The following is a 19449-nucleotide window of genomic DNA, read 5'->3' as shown; positions in this document are numbered from 1 at the left end:
TATGTTCAATTTGTAACAATGAAAACACATCCTGCATATCAGATATTTACATGACTATTCACAACAGCAGAAAAATTATAGTTATGAAGTAGCAACAAAAATAATTTTATGGTTGGGGGTCACCACAACATGAGGAACTGTATTAAAGGGTCACAACATTAGGAAGGTTGAGAACCACTGCAATAGATACATAAATGATTGTAACAACAAACTGATGTTTCTTTCCCTTCAAACCCCTCTCAAAAATCAATAGAGAATATTTTAAAAATAGTTATAAGCACCTACTTGATAAAGTCCACGCAGTTTTTATTCTGGAAGGTAACAATGAGATCAACTAATACTCATCTTTTTATAGATGGGAATAGACTCGTCTAAGGTCAAAAGACAAATTAACAGCAGAGAAAGGATTAGGGCATAACTCTCTCTTTTTTTTAATATGCTTTATTGATTATGCTGTTACAGTTGTCCCAGTTTCTTTTCCCTTTGTTCCCCTCCACCCAATGACCCCCCCTCCCTCTAGTTGTCCGCCCTCTTAGTCCATGCCCATTGGTTGTGCATATAGTTCTTCTCAACATCTTCCTGTCTACTCCACTCCCTCCTACTATGCTTCTAAGTCCTGTACCATCTCCATCCCTTTCCCCCACTTCGCCCTCCCTGCTGACCTGCCCCCATAATGTTCCCCATACCTATAATCCTTTTTCCATTCTCGTTGCCTACTTAGTCTGCCTTTGTTTCGGTTCCCTAGCTTCTGTTGTTGGTTGTTGTGATAGTTTTCATTTTAATGTTCATAGTTTTGATCCTCTTTCTCCTAAACAACTCCCATTAATATCTCATATAACAGTGGTTTGGATCTGATGAACTCCTTCAGTTTTACTTTGTTCTGGAAGCACTTTCTCTGCCCTTCTATTCTGAATGACAGCTTCGCTGGATAGAGTAATCGTGGCTGTAGGTTCTTGCTTTTCATTACTTTGAATACTTCTTGCCAGTCCCTTCTTGCCTTAAGAGTTTCTTTTGAGAAATCAGCTGAAAGTCTTATTGGGACCCCTTTGTATGTAATTCTCTTCTCTCTTGCTGCTTTTAAGATTCTCTCTTTACCCTTAAGTTTCAACATTTTGATTATAACATGTCTCAGTGTGGTTCTCCCTGGGTCCAGTGTTTTTGGAACTCAGTGCTTCCTGGACCTGTAAGTCTATTTCCTTCCCCAAGTTAGAGAAGTTCTGCTTCATTATTTTTCAACATAATTTTTCTATTTCTAGTTCTTCTTCACCTTCTGGCAGCCCTATGATTCGGATGTTGGCCCACTTACAGCTGTCCCATAGGTTTCTGAGCTTCTCCTCATTTTCCTCACCTTTTGTTTCCTCTTTCTGCACTGGTTGACTGTTCCTTCCCTATGTTCCGATTTGTTGATTTGATCCCTGGTTTTCTTTCCTAATTTAGTAAAGGAAACAGACATTCAAGTCCAGGAAGCACTGAGAGTCCCAAACAAGATGGATGCAAAGAGGCCCACTCCAAGACACACCATAATTAAAATGCCAAAGGTTAAATATAAAGAGAGAATCTTAAAAGTAGCAAGGGAAAAGCAGTCAGTTGCCTACAGGGGAGTTCCCATAACTGCCAGCTGATTTTCCAAAAGAAACTTTGTAGGTAAGAAGGAATTGGCAAGAAATATTCAAAGTCATGAAAAGCAGGGACCTACAGTCAACATTGCTCTACCCAGCAAAGCTACCATTTAGATTTGAAGGACAGTTAAAGACCCTGACACATAACAAGGTTGAGGTACCCTGGCTGCAACAAGACTGAGTCATGCAACTCTTTGTTTCAATGGCTACAAATGTAAATAACAGTAGAATAATCTGTATTTTATGTTTTGTTCCCTTTTTTTGTACCTCAGGTTATACATTGATATAACTTTTTCTCATGTTGATCCAAATTTTGAATTTTTACACTTATTTTCAAATGCTGACATATTAATTGTTATAATTTTTACTTACTTTTAAACGGTCCTTTTAATTTCATTTATCTTTGCAATAATTGTCGAAACTCTATGCAGTGTGCATGATAAGGGAGCTTTTGCTAATGGACATTTTCATTGCTTCGCGGTATAGCGTTAGCATTTTTTCCAGTGTCTCAGCAGAGTAGGTTTATTGCTCTCGCGATGAAAACGTGGAGAGTCCTTGAGACATTTGACCACCTCAGATGGATATAGTAGTGGGGGACCTTATATCATCTTACAATGAGTCAGTCTTTCCGATGAGGGGACACTGTTTACTGAGGAAATGCGAAGTCCTGCATTGGCTCTCAGGGTATCCCTCTAGTAGGTTGTAAACACAACAAAAGTTGGTCTTTTTCTGCGTTGGGGCAGATTCAGATGTCACCACTCCCCGACGGTGTTAAACGCGCACTTTCTTCTGCTTTGAATAAAAAGTATCAAAAGTTGGTATCCTCTGGGTGAAGCAATATTCTTATACTAGAGTAGATCATTCTTCTGTGCTGCAAGAGCAAGACTACTTTGAAGAGTTGTAGATGAAGAAAAGGATTCAGTTGAACTTTAGCCAGGGGGTGATCTTATATGATTCTTACCTCCAGTATTCATTCATTTTGTGCCCATGCTTTTTTATATTGGAAAGACATTTATAGAAAAACTGAAAATGAGTGCCCCAATGAAGAGAATGGAAACTCTGCATGAAGAAGAAATTTCTAAATTGATCAGCGATGAATCGATTGACAGCAACTTTGTGATAAGTGATCTTGAGAGCAGTGCATCTGAAGATGAAGTGAGTGATGATGAAACTGAGACTGATGCCAGGGAAAGCTGTTGGGCTGAGAGGGACGCAGACGGGCAGGGCACAGCACAGTGTCAGCATCAGGTCGCAGAGCTTCCAGGTCTGAAGCAGCCCCACCAACTGATTCTAAGTCAATTGCTTATTTTCATCTCTCCTTCGCTGAAGTGCTGCTGAGGCTGGTGGTCACCGAAACCAACAGATACGCACAATAGCATCTTCAGTCACACAAAAACTTGTCCCCTAATTCTAGAGTGAGTTCTTGGAAACCAACAACAGTTGCAGAAATAAAAGCTTTTATAGCTTGTATACTGAACATGGGGATAGTGACTAAACCAAGCATGTACAGCTACTGGCCAAAAAAGAAATCTTTGTCAACTCCTTGGTTCCAGCACAAGTTCTCTCGTAACTGATTTCAGTTATTGCTGAGGTTTTTTCACCTTGTAGACAATTCCAAAATCCCCACTCCTGATGATCATAGGTTTTATATTATGCCATATATTATATTTCAAAAGTCATATTGAAGGAAAGAATTTATTTTTTCTAAAATAATTGTTATAATAAAATAATTTTAATGCAATAAATTTTTTGCTAAATTGTGTCAAAGAACAATGCTTACAAAAGAAGAGTATATTTACTATAAGTCGTGAAATTTTCAGCAAATTATTATGAATAATAATGTTTTTATAGACATTTTTCATAAACTTTGCATTTCTCAGCAAAATATCCTGGCATTTCTCACACGAATTTTAGCAATTACGCATGGCACTCAAAGGGTTAAAGAGCTAAATAAATAGAAAGACTGTGTTCACAGACTGAAGACACTATTAAGATGGCAATACTTCCTAAAGTGATCTACAGATTCAGTGCAATCCTTACAGAAATCCCAATAGTCTTTTTTGCACAAGAAATTCAAAAGCCGATCCTAAAATTCCTCTGGAATTTCAAGGGGCCCCAACTAACCAAAACATCATTTTTGAAAAAAGAGAAGAACAAAGTTGGAGGACTCACACTGCCCATTTTCAAAACTTACTACCAAGCTACAGTAATCAAAACAGTGTGGCACTGGTATAAGAACAGATATACAAAACAATGGAATAGAACTGAAAGTCCAGAAATAAACCCAAACATCTATGGTCAATTGATTTTTGACAAGGGTTTCAAGACCACCCAATGGAAAAAGGAAAGTCTTCGTCTTTTTAAAAAATATATTTTACTTATTTTTAGAGTGGGGGAAGGGAGGAAGAGAGGGAGAGAAACATTGACAGGTTGCCTCTCACACGTGGACCAACCAGGGACCTGGCCACAACCTAGGCATGTGCCTGACTGGGAACTGAGCCAGAGACTCTGCTTTGCAGGACTATGCTCAACCACCTGAGCCATGCCAGTCAAGGCAAAAAGGACAGTCCTTTCACCAAATGGTGCTGGGAAAAACTGGATATCCACATGCAAAAGAATAAAGCTGGATTCTTACTTTACACTATATGGAAAAAGTAAGTCAAAATGGATCAATGACCTAAATATAAGAGCCAAAACTCTTAGACAAAAACATAGGGGAAAATTTTCATGACCTTAGATTTGGCAGTAATTTCTTAGATACAACACTAAAAGTATAATCCACAAAAGAAGAAAAATCAGGTATATGGAGTTCATACAAATTAAAACCTTTTGTGCATCAAAGAACACTATCAAGAAAGTGAAAAGACAATCCACTGAATGGGATAAAATATTTTCGAATTGTATATCTAAGAAGGATCCAGAATCCCGTATACGTAAAGAATTCTCACAAATCAACGAAAGACAAAACGACTCAATTCAAAAACAAGAGGAAGACATTTCTCCAAAGAAGATACACAGTGACCAATAACCTCATGAAAACATGCTCACTGTCATTAGTCATTTGGGAAATGCAAATCAAAACCACGATATAATCAAACGAAATGAAAAAACAGCAAGTGTTAGTGAGGAAGTGGAGAAATTGGGAACATGGCTGGTGAGAATGTAAAATGTTTCAGCCACTGTGAAAATTATTCGGCAGTTCCTCAAAAAGTTCAACATAGAGTGATGTTATGACCCAGCAATTCCACTCCTAGGAAGTTACTGCAAAGAACTGAAAACAGGTATTCAGACAAAAACTTGTACACGACCACTTATAGCAGCGCTACCTATAGCCAAAGGTAGAATCAACTCAATTGTCACCAACTAATGAATGAATAACAAATTGTGATCTATCTATAAATGGACTATTATTAGGTCTTTTTTGAACACAGTACTAATACATGCTCCAACATGGATAGTTTCAGAAACATCATGCGAAGTAAAAGAAGCCTGACACAAAGGGCCACATATTATATGATCCTTTTTATATGAAATATCCAGAATAAGCAAATTCTTGGGGACAGAAAGCAGACTAGTGGTTGCCATGGACTCTGAGAAGCAGAGAATGGGGAGTGACTGCTTACTGGCTATGGGGCTTCCTTTCGGTGTGATAAAAAATCTGGAACTAGATAGAGGTGATGGTCGCACAACATTGTGAATATACTAAGTGCTGCTTCAATATAGTTTAAATGGTAAATGTTACGTGTAACTTCTCCGTTTCTGAACCCTCCAACCTGTTTCAAATTACTGGGTGTTCTTTACACATTCTGTTTCCACTGCCTGGTAAGACTTTCAAGTCTCAGCTCAAACATTCAACCACAAGTATTGACTGAAAGTCTCTGTATTCCAGGCACCATATTAGGCACTAGGAATACAGCAATGAACAAAGTAGACACAGCCCCTTTCCTTTGGAGCTTAGAGGCCAAGGAGGGGGTTGAGGGGCATCAACTGAACAACTGTACAGTGCATTATTCAACTGTAATTGGTAGGTGTCTTCCAAACAGAACAGGGTACCATGCCAGCACACCATAAAGTGTCCCTCTCCCAGATGAGGGGAGAGAACCTGAGGAAAAAGTTCCTTGAAGAAACATTTAAACAGAGCCCGGAAGAATACAGAAGTAAGTTAGGTGTAGACGGGTCATTTTCAAGAGGCCCAGACCTCTCTAAGTGGACAAACCTTGGGAATGGTCACCAGGACTCTTGGCCCTGGAAACAGGTGAAGCTCTCGGCTGGCACCCACACAACCATGGCTCCTACTCCCACCAGCCACACACAGAAACAGCTCTAAGGACCCTGGGATTTGAGAGAAAACGGAGCAGGGAACTTCTATGCCTGCTCTCAGAAATGCTCTCCAGAAAACCACTTCAGGATCCACTTCTGTTGTTGCAGAGACTTTCCTGAGTTGCTCCTAAGGCCTTCCCGTGACTTCCCTTTTGAAACCCTTTCTCACTCTCCCCTTCCTCTGTGCCCCAGTGTGTCTAGAATACATCTTACCCCTTACTTGCCTGTCTCTCAGAATTACTTCGTATGAGACTGTGGACCCGGTGAAAGAAGACGTCTACTAAGAAGGGCACCTGGTGGCTAATGGGACTCAAATTTTTAGGAAACAGAGCATAGCAACCATTTCTACACAGGGGCCTCTCACATAAACTGCATTTAAAGGAGACGCCTGCACTGAACTGCCGCCTGCACTGTGCTCCCACCATGGAGCCAGCCCTGTAAAGGACTTCCTGGAATCCCATTCCAACCCACAGGACCGAGGCTATCCCCATCCAATCTGAGTTGTCCAGTTATATCCTCCACCAACCAGAGTGACTCCGTTGTGATCATCGGCATAGTGTCTTTTGGACCAAACTGCAAGGATGTGGAGTCCTCGCTTGCATGAGGAAGGACTACTCAGGGGCCTGGGGTGGGGACTTATGTCTATATAAACCAGCTTCCCCTCGGAGCAACCTTTCCCTGTCCACCCAACGATGTGGTCCCCAGCTGAAGCTGAAAGACCCATGGCTGTTTCGCACTGAATAGTTTCCTTCTCCACCGCACCCCAAACGGGGGATTCCTGTGTTGACTCGGTGGCCAACGACCACGGCTGACCGGAAGAGAAGGGTTGACATCTGCCCCTAACGTCCCAACATTGCAGAGCGCTGCCCTGTCAGCGTGCCCTTGCAGACTGTGAAGTCGGCAGGGCTGCACAACTGCAGGGCATATGGCAGCAAACAGGAGAAGACAGGAGGCACTGCACTGGTCTCCGAGAGACGGTGAAGACCCACAGGTGAGAGAAGTCACCTTCATCCCTGTTCCCGGCGCCCACCACCAGGTCCCGCTCGGGGGGCCGCAGCAAGTACAGCTGATCGCAAATGCGTCTCCTTACCCGCCTCATGCGACCGTTGGAGAGCAGGTCGGCGATCCCCTTGGCCGCGTCGTTTTTCTCGGCCACACAGAGGACTTTCCGCACGCCGCGGAAGGCCACCTCCATAGCGGAGGCAGACAAGTATCGGCCTCCGGACCAACGCAGACAGCGGAGCGCGCGGCAGACGACGGGGAAGATCATCCCGGATCCCCGCGCATGCTGGGCGAATCAGAGGTGAGGGCCACCACGCGCCCACCCTAAGGGACTTAGAACCTCCGGGAGCCGCCAGTGCCGCGGAAACCGTTCCGGTCACCTCCCATCGGCCCACCGGGCTTCGGAGTTGCGACCACTTTGCCTTTGCCTCACCACTGCCGCGCCAAAACCCGCACCGCTACACTCCACTCCCGCCCGCCTTCTCGGGCCACTTCCGCTAAGCGCGAATCCACCGCATCACGAACTACAACTCCCACACGGCCCCGCGCTCCCGACATCTCGTCCCAGCACGTTTCCGCTCCCCCGCATTTCCTTTCCTTCCGGACAGTAATTAGCTTCACGGATTGGTGCTTGGAGGAGGCCACCCCACAGTCCCGCCCAAGCCCCTCCTTCTTAGTCACAATCTTTTTTTTTTTTTTTTTTTTTTTTTTTTGCTCCTGCTCGGAAGTCTACGCGGACGTTTCCGGGTCACGCGGCACCGAAGTCGCGAGTCATGTGACACCAAGATGGCGGCCCAGCTGTAGCTGCCTTTTGCTTGTGGCGTTCAAGGAACCGCGACGGTTTTTTCCTCGGCTTGTGGGGACAACAATGCTCGGCTGGTCTCTGCAGCGGCCTGAAGCCCCACGTTAGGCACCGGTTCAGGGCCGAGGCTGTTGCTATCACCGGTGGGTTTGGAGAAGTCGGTGACCTCGCTGCAGGTACTCTGCGCCGGCCGCCCTCGCCAGAGGAGGAGAAGCAGGAGGGCAGCCGGCTTCCCCTGGCTTCTGGACCTGCGGAGTTCATGAGGCCTGGAGGACCCGGAGGAGATTACACCTCTGAGGGGCTGTGGCAGTCGGAGGTCGCGGGAGTGTGAGAGGCAGCCAAGTACCCCTGAAGGTGCAAAGAAGACTGTAAGCACTTTGCTTTCTCCTCCAGAGGTTGGGCTTCCCTGCGTTGATTACCCCAGCCCTCTTTTTCACTTCCTCTCAATGTTCTCTCCGTATAGCTGGAAATAATGATCAGCGCCCCTGACGTGGTGGCCTTCACCAAAGAGGACGAGTACGAGGAGGAACCTTACAATGAGCCCGCCCTACCGGAAGAGTACTCGGTGCCGCTCTTCCCCTTCACAAGCCAAGGAGCTAACCCTTGGTCTAAACTGTCCGGAGCCAAGTTCTCTCGGGACTTCATCCTTATTTCTGAGTTCTCAGAGCAGGTGGGCCCCCAACCCTTGCTGACCATCCCCAATGACACCAAAGTTTTCGGTACTTTTGATCTCAATTACTTCTCCTTGCGGATAATGTCTGTAGATTACCAGGCTTCCTTTGTGGGCCATCCCCCTGGTTCTCCCTATCCCAAGCTGAATTTCGTGGAGGACTCCAAGGTGGTGCTGGGAGACTCCAAAGAGGGAGCTTTTGCTTATGTGCACCACCTTACCCTGTATGACTTGGAGGCCCGTGGCTTTGTGAGACCCTTTTGCATGGCTTATATCTCAGCAGACCAGCACAAAATCATGCAGCAGTTCCAGGAGCTTTCAGCTGAATTTTCCAAAGCTTCTGAGTACTTGAAGACAGGGAACAGGAAGGCCTTTGCTGTGGAACTTGAAAAAAAACTGAAAGATTTGGATTACACCAGGACCGTGCTGCACACTGAAACAGAGATCCAGAAGAAAGCCAATGACAAAGGCTTTTACTCATCTCAAGCAATTGAGAAAGCCAATGAACTGGCTAGTGTAGAGAAGTCTATCATTGAACATCAAGACCTGCTGAAGCAGATCCGTTCATACCCTCATCGGAAGTTGAAGGGGTCTGATGTGTGTTCTGGGGAGATGGAGCATACTCAGGATCAGCCTGACGAGGCAGCCACTACTTCTAACCCTGATGAGTGTGCTGACACAGACCTTTATACCTGCAGACCTGCCTATACCCCGAAACTCATCAAAGCAAAGTCTACCAAGTGTTTTGACAAGAAATTGAAGACCATGGAAGAGCTTTGTGATACTGAGTATTTCACCAAGACCCTAGCTCAACTCAGCCACATTGAGCACATGTTCAGAGGAGACCTGTGCTATCTCCTCACTAGCCAGATTGACAGAACACTACTAAAGCAACAGCACATAACAAACTTCATCTTTGAAGACTTTGTGGATGTCTATGACAGGGCAGTAGAGACACACGAAAGCATACCCTCTAAGCTCAGTCAAGACAGGCCGCCTTCCAGATCTCTAGAAGAATGCCCAGTTCCTCAAGTATTAATTAGTGTTGGATCTTACAAGTCCAGTGTGGAATCTGTGCTGATCAAGATGGAACAGGAACTTGGAGATGAGGACTATAAGGAAGTGGAGGCGACACAATTGAGCAGTTTTGACCTCCAGGAAAACTTGGACTACCTGGATATGGATATGAAAGGCAGTATCAGCAGTGGTGAAAGCATTGAGGTTCTAGGCACGGAGAAGTCTACCTCTGTGCTGTATAAGTCTGACAGCCAGGCCAGCCTCATGGTGCCACTGAGCCCCCAGGTGATCCGGAGCAAAGCAGTTAGCCACAGGACCATCAGTGAGGACAGTATTGAAGTCCTCAGCACCTGCCCCTCTGAGGCCCTCATTCCTGATGAGTTTAAGGCCAGCTACCCAAGTGCTATTAATGAAGAAGAATCATATGCAGATGATAGTGAGGGAGCCATCCACTTCCAGGCAAGCATCAGCCCAGCTGAGTTGGGTGAGCCAGAGCAGGGCAGCTTAGAAAACACCTCATCACAAGCAGACTCCTGCTGCATTGGGAAGGAGAGTGACAGTCTGCTGGTGCCACCCTCTACCCCAGTCCACATACTCTCTGACAAGGATGGAGTAGTGAGAATTCCCCCACAGCGCTACAGGCAGAAAGACCAGGGGTTCCATGTGGACTTTGCAGTGGAAAATGCCAGCCCTTCTTCCCGAGACAACAGTTCTGAAGGCTTTCCTGCTTATGAGCTGGACCCAAGCCACCTGCTGGCTAGCCGGGACGTCAGTAAGACCAGCCTAGACAACTACTCAGACACCACCAGCTATGTGAGCAGTGGAGCCTCCACCAGCTTGGACAGGACTCCCTCCTCTTCTCATCTCACTGGCCCCTCTTCTGAGAGGCATAAAAAGAGGGCTGGCCAGAATGCCTTAAAATTCATCCGCCAGTACCCCTTTGCCCACCCAGCCATCTACTCCCTGCTCAGTGGGAGGACACTTGTAATCCTGGGGGAGGACGAGGCCATAGTCAGGAAGCTTGTGACAGCATTGTCCATCTTCGTCCCCAACTACAGCCACTATGCCAAACCTGTGAAGCACTGGGTCTCCTCCCCTTTGCACATTACGGATTTTCAGAAGTGGAAGCTAATTGGCCTGCAGAGGTAATTGGTTACGGGTAGTGGGGAACGGTCTTGTCTAGTTAAGAGATGAGGCTTCAAATGTACATCTCTCTGGGTGAGGTTAAAAGTTGGTGTGGTGGACCCCAAATCAGGAGGCCTGGCTTCCAGATGCCCAGCACCAACTCTGTTACTTTTGTCAACTCATTCCCCTTCTCTGGCCTTATATTTCCTTGTCTGTCAGTCACAAGAGGGAATTGTAGTTCCTAAATGGTTGCTGATCCTGGTCAGCACCCTGCTGTGCCAGAATTATGGGAGAGTTTTAAAAATCACGATTCCTAGGCCCCACTTGCAGGGACTGATTCAGTTGGTCTGGGGTGAGGTGTACAGTGTGGTTTGGGAAAAGACTGGACTTTTAGATCTCAGGTTCTTGCTGATCCTCAAATTCACGCTACGGTGTAGATGACTGATGAGAGATCTGCTTCTGAGAAAGGGCTGTGGTAATAAGAGGAGAGGGCAGCCATCACTGGTGAGAGGGACTTCTATGGCGCTCACTCCATTGTCCTGTTTGCCTTTGAAGGCTGTTTTAATAAGGAAAGGCAAAGCCAGTTCCTTCTTCTCGCAATGCTTTCTGTTTCATGTCCCTCTGTTACTCACTTGTGCTGTAGTAGATTCTTTTTGTTTTTCCAAAAACTGCTTGACAAGTTGTCTGGCTCAAAGGGCTTTCTGTCAGTGTATGCACTATGTTCAGGTTCCTCATTCCCTTCTCTGCACCCTACTTTGCTCATCTGTAAAACAAAGGTTTTGAGCTAGGTGATCATGGGAGTCCCTGCTGACACAGTCTGTGCTTCCCATACCACATAGGAAGGGTAAAAGGAGTTTCTTCCACACTGCAGTCAGCCACTGTTTTCCTAGTTTTCCGACTTCCCCTTTACATGGCTAATAGCAATGAGGTCACCATCCCGAGTCTCCCCGTGTTCACCTTTTGTACAGAAGTCACCCAGACTTACTAACCCTTGCTGTGTTAGGCTTTCCCCAGGGTAATGGTGGTGGGATTCAAGCAAGTACCGCTTCCCTGTCATGACTTGATTCACTTGTTGAGAATCTACAGGCTATGCTGGCAGGTGCTGGGGTACCAGCTGGAGGTACCCGAGCCAGGCCACTGCTCTGGAAGAATTCGTAGTTTAGGAGAAAGGGCAGACAGCTGACCAGAGCCTTGCCATACAGGGAGATGAGAGTTCTAAGAGCAGGTGCTCTGTGTGTTCTAAGAAAACAGTAATTTAGCGACGGATGGGAAAGAGGAAGGGAGACTGGGGATGGCCTGAGGTCTTCGGCTTGAATGACCTAGAGGGTGGGGTTGCTCTTGTTGGGGAAGAGTGACAACATGGGGACTTGGTGTGAGGTGCCTGAGACTCCAGGGCAAGCTCATTTCTTTCACCAGCTCCGCTCTACTTGGTGCCTGACTGAAGGGCTCTGTTGAGAAGGACTCTAGAGGCCTAGTCTGGGCTGCATTGGAAATCCTGCTGCCTTGATTAATGATGTTTCCATGGGTGCAGGAGAGGGTAGCTGGCAGTATATTTGGCACCCTGGAATGGGAGAGGAGGTGTAAGGTTGTCTCCTTCACTCGAGGTTTTGTGTCCTTCTGAGAAAATAAAGAGGGTTGGATCACTGAATGATCATTTGCCAAATACTTACTGAGGGTTATGTGCCAGCTGTTGGGCCCAGTGCCAGAATTATAAGGTGAGTCAGCAGCCGTGGTGCATCCCAGGACAGGGTGAGCAGTGGCCTTGTCAGTCAACCCTCACTTCAGCCCCTGCTGTCACCACTGTCAGCTTGACCTCTCTCCAAGGCTGTTCCCATCTGCAGAGGTTGCTGACAGGGCCTGCCTTGTGACTGCAGAAGCCGAAGGCCCATCACATCTGATCTGTGCCTGAGCAGTGTGAGCGCTCCTCTGCGACCTGGCCAGGCACAGACAGGCTGAGGACGGCAGGCCAGGGCAGCGGGGTGGCATGTGGCCCACTCCACCAGACTTCAGAGCCTTGAAGCAGCTCTCCCCAAAAGCGAGGGTCCTGTCAGAGTAACAATGGAGATCTTTTCCCAAGTAGGGAAGTGATTACTTCTCCTGCAAAGCTCTGCTCAGACCTGAGTGTGCACATGTGCTGGGCATTGGGAGCATCTGCCTGCAGGGGTCCTGCTCAGCCATGTGGAATGGTAGATGGGGGTAGGAGGCTTTGTTCCCTAGGGGACCTGTCACTAGAAGGTCAGCTGAGGGGCTAGAAGTGGAGTGGGGACTGGATTTGCTATAAATCACCTGAAAAAATTCTGCGAGGTGAATGGTAGACAGGATGTGAAAGTACCAAGAGATGAAAATCTGTGGCGTTGTGGTCCGTGGCTGTTGGAGCGAGGCAGTGGGTGTGCTGAGTCCAGGTCCTGGTGTTAACCCTACTGGCTGTGTGAATTTGGACCCGTTATCTCTTCATTCACTCAGCAAACCTTTCTGAGCCCGTCTGTGCACAGGGCTTACAGCAGTCCCCACATGGAGCTGGAGGCAGGCGCAGCTGGGCTGTGTGTGCCACCCTCCTGCCGTGCCTGGCAGCCCTCAGAACTGCTGGAGTTGTGGGTGGACAGTGAGTCACCCCACAGGCAGACCCAGCACTGGGACAGAGGCAGACTGAGGCCCAGCTGAGGCCTGGCTTCAAGAGTATGAGTAGAAGAGTTGCCTTTGTTCCTCTCTAGGGGGGTGCTCAGTAAGAGGGTTGGTCCTGTGTGCTGAGTTAATCTGGAATCAGAATTGTGTGACTTAGGAGAGTCACTCCCCCCTCAGGTGCTTTGTGTCCAGCTAAAACCAGCTCAGCTGATGAACTGTTTTTAAGGACTCCCACCCCAGAACTGCCAGTCTTATTGGCCGTTTGATTTTTTTTTTTTCCTACTGAGGTAGGGCCTCGCTGTCCACAGAGTACAAGAGATAGACAATCAAATCAGTCTCGTTATTTTAAGCTCAAACCAGGGGTTATTGTATTACTAAGCAGCCGTAACAATCCCTGGACTGTTTGAAAAAACAGCTCAGTTCTGGTGGGTAACAGTGCTAGGGAGGGTCAGAGGCCCTGCGTTGAGACCTGGTTCAGTCAGTTTCGAGCTGGGTGACCTTGGACGAGTGATGGCCCCTCTGTGGTCCTCAGTGTGCTCGTCTGTACGGAGTTTGCCTCCCTGGCTTTGGGATAGACCGTGATGAATCTAAACAGGTGTGAGAGGTGAAGGGTGAGGCTCTCAGGGGCCCCTGTTGTGTAGCTGAAGGACAGGCCTGGGGCTTGCTTCTTTCCATGTCGTCTGGCCTCCTGATGGAGAGTTTTGAGGGAAACAGATGTTAGGAGCAGAATCTTCTCAAAGAGATGGTGCTGCCGTAGGTGGGAGCAGGTGCGGGAGAGGCTGGGCCTGAGGCCAGGATGTTCCCTGAGGACAGGTGGCTGGAAAGGAGGAGCAGGAAGGTAAGGCAAGGCCTGGCTGTGTTGCTGCGGCAGAGCCTTGGTGGGCTGGGGGTGCCAAGCCTGTGGAGGAGTTTGGCTCGTGGCCTGGCCTCCTTGGGCCGCTGTCTCAGGAGTGAACTAGCACTCTGGGAATGTATGGGAAACGGCCTGCCTCCCTGAGAAGCCAAGGAGCTGCCTACCAGTCTGATTTCCCTTCGCCTGTGGGGTGCAGGCCACAACCCACTGCTCTCCTTATAGTTCTCAGAATGCATGGCCCATGTGACTGCCTGCTTGGCCAGCTCTTTGACCTTGCTCTCACTGTCATCTGTATGCCTTCTCCAGTTCCCAGGGCCCACCTTTGTTTCAAGACCCAGTTCCAAGGCCACTCCTCCGAGACCTTTTGGCCCCGAGCCTCTCCTGTGGAGAGGGAGACCACATCCTCCTTCAATCAGTGTACTTGGCTTTTCTTCCCAACCAGGCCAGGCTTGTTTGTTGCCTGCTCAGCGCCTGGGTCACTACTTGGAGTATAGTAGATGCTCAGTAAATGTGTTAATTATGCAAGATAACATTCAGGAAGGAAAAAATATTATGAGATTACCTTGGTCCCAAGTGACAGTCAGTCCATTTCACATACCAGAGTATGTCAGTCTGAAATCTCTGATCAGTCAGTCTTTGTCATACTTTGCAGGGTAATCCTGGTTCCTCTGGGAAAACTGATGTAGGGAAGGGTTTTAAGGAGCTGCTTACTAAGATTGACCACTGCGACCTTCCCTCATTGGGCAGACCCTGCCTGGCTGCCCCTGATGTACGGAGCAATGAGGACAGGAGGGCAAATCAGGGACAGTCCTGGATCTGCAGAAACTCTTGTCCAGTGGGTGGGACAAGAGGACAGACAGCTGTCCCCACACTGTTCATCTGGTGATGCTGAGGGACAGACAGTCTCCTAAGCATGACTCATTGTGTGTCCACAATGGCTCCAGGGGTAGAAACTATTACTCTGTCTTACAGATAAATCTCAGAAAGGTTAAGGAGCTTGACCAAGGTCACAGCAGGAGAGTAGAGGAGGAGCTCAGTGAAGGCTGAAGAAGGTTTCACTTGACATAAGCCATGTACAAAAGGGAGGGAAGGCAGAGCAAATAGGCCTGTGATTTTGAGGCCCGACCGAAAGCTTGGCATGGTTGCAAGGGAAAGTCATTGGGGAAGTAACAGATGAAGCCTCAGAGGTCAGCAGGAAGCAGGTCATATAGGGCCTTGTTGGCCATGCCAGGGCACTTGAATTTGATCATGAGGGTGGTGAGCAACCCTTTGAAGATCATGATGATCAGATTTACCCTCTAGAAAGAGCTGGAGTGTTGGCTGGGTGGGAGCTGGCCTAGAGACAGGAAGCCCCACTCCCAAGAATTTGCCTCCATCTTCCTGGCCCTTGCCCTTCCTCCTGACCTTGGCCTGTGTGTTTCAGAGTGGCGTCCCCTGCCAGTGCCAGCACCCTCCACGTTCTGAGCCGCTACAGCCGCTACACGAGCATCCTGGACCTGGACAACAAAACCCTGCGCTGCCCCCTCTACAGAGGCACCCTCGTGCCACGGCTGGCAGACCACCGTACTCAAATCAAGCGGGGCAGCACCTACTACCTGCATGTCCAGAGCATGCTCACCCAGCTCTGCTCCAAGGCCTTCCTCTACACCTTCTGCCACCACCTGCACCTGCCTGCGCACAACAAGGAGATAGGGGAGTTGGTTGCCAGCCGGCAGGCAAGCTTTTTGAAGCTCAACCTGGGTCTAGTGAATGAAGATGTCAAGGTGGTTAAGTACCTGGCTGAGCTGTTGAAGCTGCACTATATGCAGGAGTCTCCTGGGACCAGCCACCCCATGCTTAGATTTGACTATGTCCCCAGTTTTTTGTATAAAATCTGAGGCCAGTCCCAGCCACTGTGACCAACGCTGTGACTCAGGGCACAGGGAAGGGAAGGATTGGCATGACCAAGCAGTCTTCTGAGATTTTTAGACTTCTGGCATCATAAGTGGGGAGGAAACCAAGGTGGCAGCTATGGTTCCCAGGTGGCTCTAGGCAGCTTGCCAGAGGGACTTGGGCGGAGGGGCAGCCTGGCTCTCTGAAGGTGTTGGGAAGGAAAGTAACAGCTCTCGTCTCCTTGGTTAAGGAGTGGTCCCAGGACCAAGGACTGGTAGTCAGGGCAGAGGAAAGCCTCGATGCAGTGGGATGAGGGACAGGAAGGCAAAGCCCTGATGGGAGGAACATGGTGGCCACGTTCATCTCTGCTGAACACAGTAGCGGCAAAGCCAAGTGAAGCAGCAGCCTGTTACCTGAAATGATTTGGTGGACGGGAGGATGATGGAACACCCATTGCCTCGTTCAGACCACGGCCGAATGGCCTGCTCGAGCCCATCATCTCAGGCGAGGCCCCGGAACAAGTGAGGCGGAGGGGAGAAAGCCCTGCCCCAGCTGTGGGGTGGGGAATACACACTCGTCAGGCCCCAGTGCTGCAGGGGGGTGACAGCACCCTGTCACCATCCTTGTGTCCTCATCTTAGAAGTCGTTCCCACAGGTCAGCAGGAGAGACCAGAGCAGTCACCGATGTCAGTGAGCCCTGCCCTTGGAGGTAGAGCACCCAGGAGACAGGCAGGGCCAAGGTGCTGTGAAGCCGTGACCACTGTGCAAGCAATGAAGGGCCAGCAGGCTCCTTGGGGCCTGGTCCAGTTTTTTGGGCCAGGGTGAGTTAGCACTGTCCCCTCACCCAAAGCAAACCTTTGCAATCACTTCACTACCTCTTGTGGGTCTCAAGGGCACGGTGACAGCAGAGTTGGATTCAGCTGGTTGGCATACGTGGACAGCCCAGGTGGCGCTCACTCGTGGCAGGGGTTTCCCCCAGGAACGAGGAAAGCTTTCTGGTGTGGCAGTCTTCATGGATCTGCCCGGGGTGGTTTCCCAGGCCTGGAGTCCGGGCACCTTACAGCAGCTCACGCCTGTCCCCACAGCCCCCCAGGTATGCTCACCTTACTTCCACCATCATGTGACTGTTCGCACCTCATCAGCTGATGCTCCCAGGTTTCCCCACCACAGCCTCCCTGGGCTTACACAAAGGCCACTGGTATGTAGAGTGGAGGGTTTATTGCAACCTTTGAAAATTTTCTGCCTTTTTTTTAGAGCAGTTTTTCCCCCTAAGTAGAGAAAACTCTTGGTATTACTGCTTTTTAATCTGTTCCCAGAAAGTTGTGATAAAACACCTCAGCCAGTGACAAGTGGTGCTCCCGAGCACACGTGTGCGTGTCAGGGCCATGCACTGTGTGGTTGGGGTCCTGCAGCTTTGTGGCACACCACTCAAGTCACAGAGACCTCTGGTGACTGAGGATGGCTCCCCTCACATCACTGCTTTGGTCCGTTCCTTGCCCAGGGCCTCTGAAAGAGAGGGCCTGTTGGTTCCCACCCATCAGCTGCTGGGGAGGGTCCCCAGTCCTGTCATGGCAGGGATTTCCTCCAAAAAACAGGAAGGCTTGTGTGGCTGTCTTCGTGAGTGCGTTTTGCCGCTGAAGCTGTGACAGAACCTTTTATGGCAAATGGTGCTGCTTTCATCTCCTCGGTTTTCCTTGTGCCCATGTCTGTTGCATGTTCACACAGACGACTCTCCAAGAATGGAGTGGCAGCTTTGAAACGTGCAGTGCGGTGGCCTGTGGGGAGGGCTGCGTAGGAGGCCCACATCTCTCCGCGAGCTCCTGTCTATTACTGTTTCCCCTCCCTCGTGTTCAGGATGCTGCTTTGTTTTCTAACTGGGTGGCTGATTGCTGTCTCCTTAGGCCTCCAGGGACATGAGCTTGTGACATTTTATCTCTAAGGAAAGGAAATTCTGTGGGGCCCCACTGACAAGATGGGAAGTGACCATTGGCACCACCGTTGTTCTGTTCTGTCTCTCACTGACGTGGACTCCGCAGTTGGGAAACTGATGCAGGCAGGTCAGCCAGACTTGGCCTCCTCGGAGCGAAGGCCACACACTACACAGACGTCTGCTTTGGAGGGTGTTTGCTCAGCAGCTCTGCCTCCAGGATGGTTCCGAAGGCCAAGGACTCGAAGGCGAGACCAGTCAGGTGTAAACAGAACACTGCAGGGCCACCACAGAAAGAGCAAACTGCTAGCACCCCACTGGAGTTGGTTCGTTTTGTTTTCTTTTTTGAACAGATACTTAATTGCTCACCTTTCACACAAAGCACCCCTGTAGTCATTTTCTTTCAGAGTTGTTTCTTCATGAAGGCAAGTTGACTTCCCTGTCTAGTGCGTGAACTCTAGGATTTCAATTTTGGTTAAAATCTTAACTTTTCAGTGTGACTGTTTCAAAGGATGGCTTGACCCCAAGTATGTTTCTCCTCAAAGGGATGAAAGTGGCACTTGGACTGAGCCCGTTGGGACTGAGGCAGCAGACTGAAGCTGCCCCTCTGCTTTGGAGAACAAGGACCTACTGGAGTCTCAGCTGCACCCATAATCTTAATTGTGGGGAGCCCCTGCAGTGGGGTAATTTTCTCTTCAACAATTTGCGTTTGAGGTTCTCTTCTAGTAATAGGTTAGTAAGTGTTAATAAAACATTGAAAACACTTCCCACAAAGAAAGGACATCAATGCCCCTTATTATTCCTTCCTGTGAAGGCCCAGGCACTGAAATGCGGAGGTTTCTTGACTTCCAATTTCTGGCCTCCCTTCCTCTGGAAAAGCTGTCCGTGCTGGCTGAGCCTGGCTGGGCCGGCAGTTCTGCAGGAGTGATTTCCAGCGGCTCCGGTTGAGAGAACAGCTACAGCCTCTCACTGCGCCTGTGGTGCTGGGCACCCAGCCTGAGCGGCTGCCTCACACCTGCTTCCCAGGGGCCTTGCTCCTTTAGTGGAGTCTTTGGGTTTTAGAAATTGTGGCTTTTCCACAATTGACTACTGTGGCTGAAGTGATACACATTATACCAGAATCTGGAAATGGGCCATGATAGCTTGCCTGTCATTTCCCATCTAGCTTTTAACTTTATTTCAAGTTGTTACTATATTTAAAGTATAGTAGACTTCAACCCCAAAGGAATCGCACTTCAAAATCCAAGGGAGTCCATTCGATTCTACCCTAAATGCCAGGCCTGTTGCGTTTCAGTGACATGTCTGGAGGCCAAGAGCAGTGGAAGGTTGCGCATGTTCACTGACCACCCACTTCTGCCAGATGCACGCCCCGCCTCCCTGGACCTGCTGCTGCTGCCATGTTTCCTTGGCACACGTGGTCGCACTCAGCTGGTGGGGACCCGTGGTAGGTGTGGCTGGCCTCCACCCCAGCCAGCAGTTAGATGTCACCTCCCATTCCCTGCAGAGTGCAGAAAAAAGTGTTTTGGTTCATTCTTTGAATCAAACCGGCCAGCTTTCTGGCTTTTCTCTGACACTGTGATAGTGAAAAAACTGGAATCTTTAATAAAAGAGATGGTGTTA

At 48.7% G+C, this 19449-nt stretch overlaps 2 protein-coding genes across 3 annotated transcripts in view; one reads left to right on the top strand and one right to left on the bottom strand.

Moving 5' to 3' along the window:
* The window catches only part of TOP3A (DNA topoisomerase III alpha), a 36163-nt gene extending 28699 nt beyond the window's left edge, over nucleotides 1-7464 (bottom strand). Inside the window, exon 1 of one of the 2 annotated variants that reach the window (XM_090257743.1) lies at nucleotides 7030-7464. In XM_090257743.1, the coding sequence (XP_090113869.1) occupies nucleotides 7030-7209 (180 nt within the window). In that variant the 5' untranslated portion in view covers nucleotides 7210-7464. The remainder of the gene's footprint in view (nucleotides 1-7029) is intronic. The other variant, XM_090257742.1, reaches the window with a different exon arrangement.
* Nucleotides 7465-7722: 258 nt separating this feature from the next.
* SMCR8 (SMCR8-C9orf72 complex subunit) lies at nucleotides 7723-17101 on the top strand. The gene is made up of 3 exons (XM_090292546.1): nucleotides 7723-8111; nucleotides 8207-10575; nucleotides 15454-17101. Exons 2-3 carry the CDS (start codon nucleotides 8216-8218, stop codon nucleotides 15905-15907), a joined length of 2814 nt encoding a protein of 937 aa, XP_090148672.1. The 5' UTR covers nucleotides 7723-8111; nucleotides 8207-8215; the 3' UTR covers nucleotides 15908-17101.
* The last annotated feature ends 2348 nt before the right edge of the window (nucleotides 17102-19449 follow it).

This window comes from Furipterus horrens, unplaced genomic scaffold, assembly GCF_987537825.1.
Source record: "Furipterus horrens unplaced genomic scaffold, mFurHor1.1.pri manual_scaffold_11, whole genome shotgun sequence".
Classification (NCBI taxonomy): domain Eukaryota; kingdom Metazoa; phylum Chordata; class Mammalia; order Chiroptera; family Furipteridae; genus Furipterus; species Furipterus horrens.
This window is presented reverse-complemented; position numbering and strand designations above follow the sequence as displayed.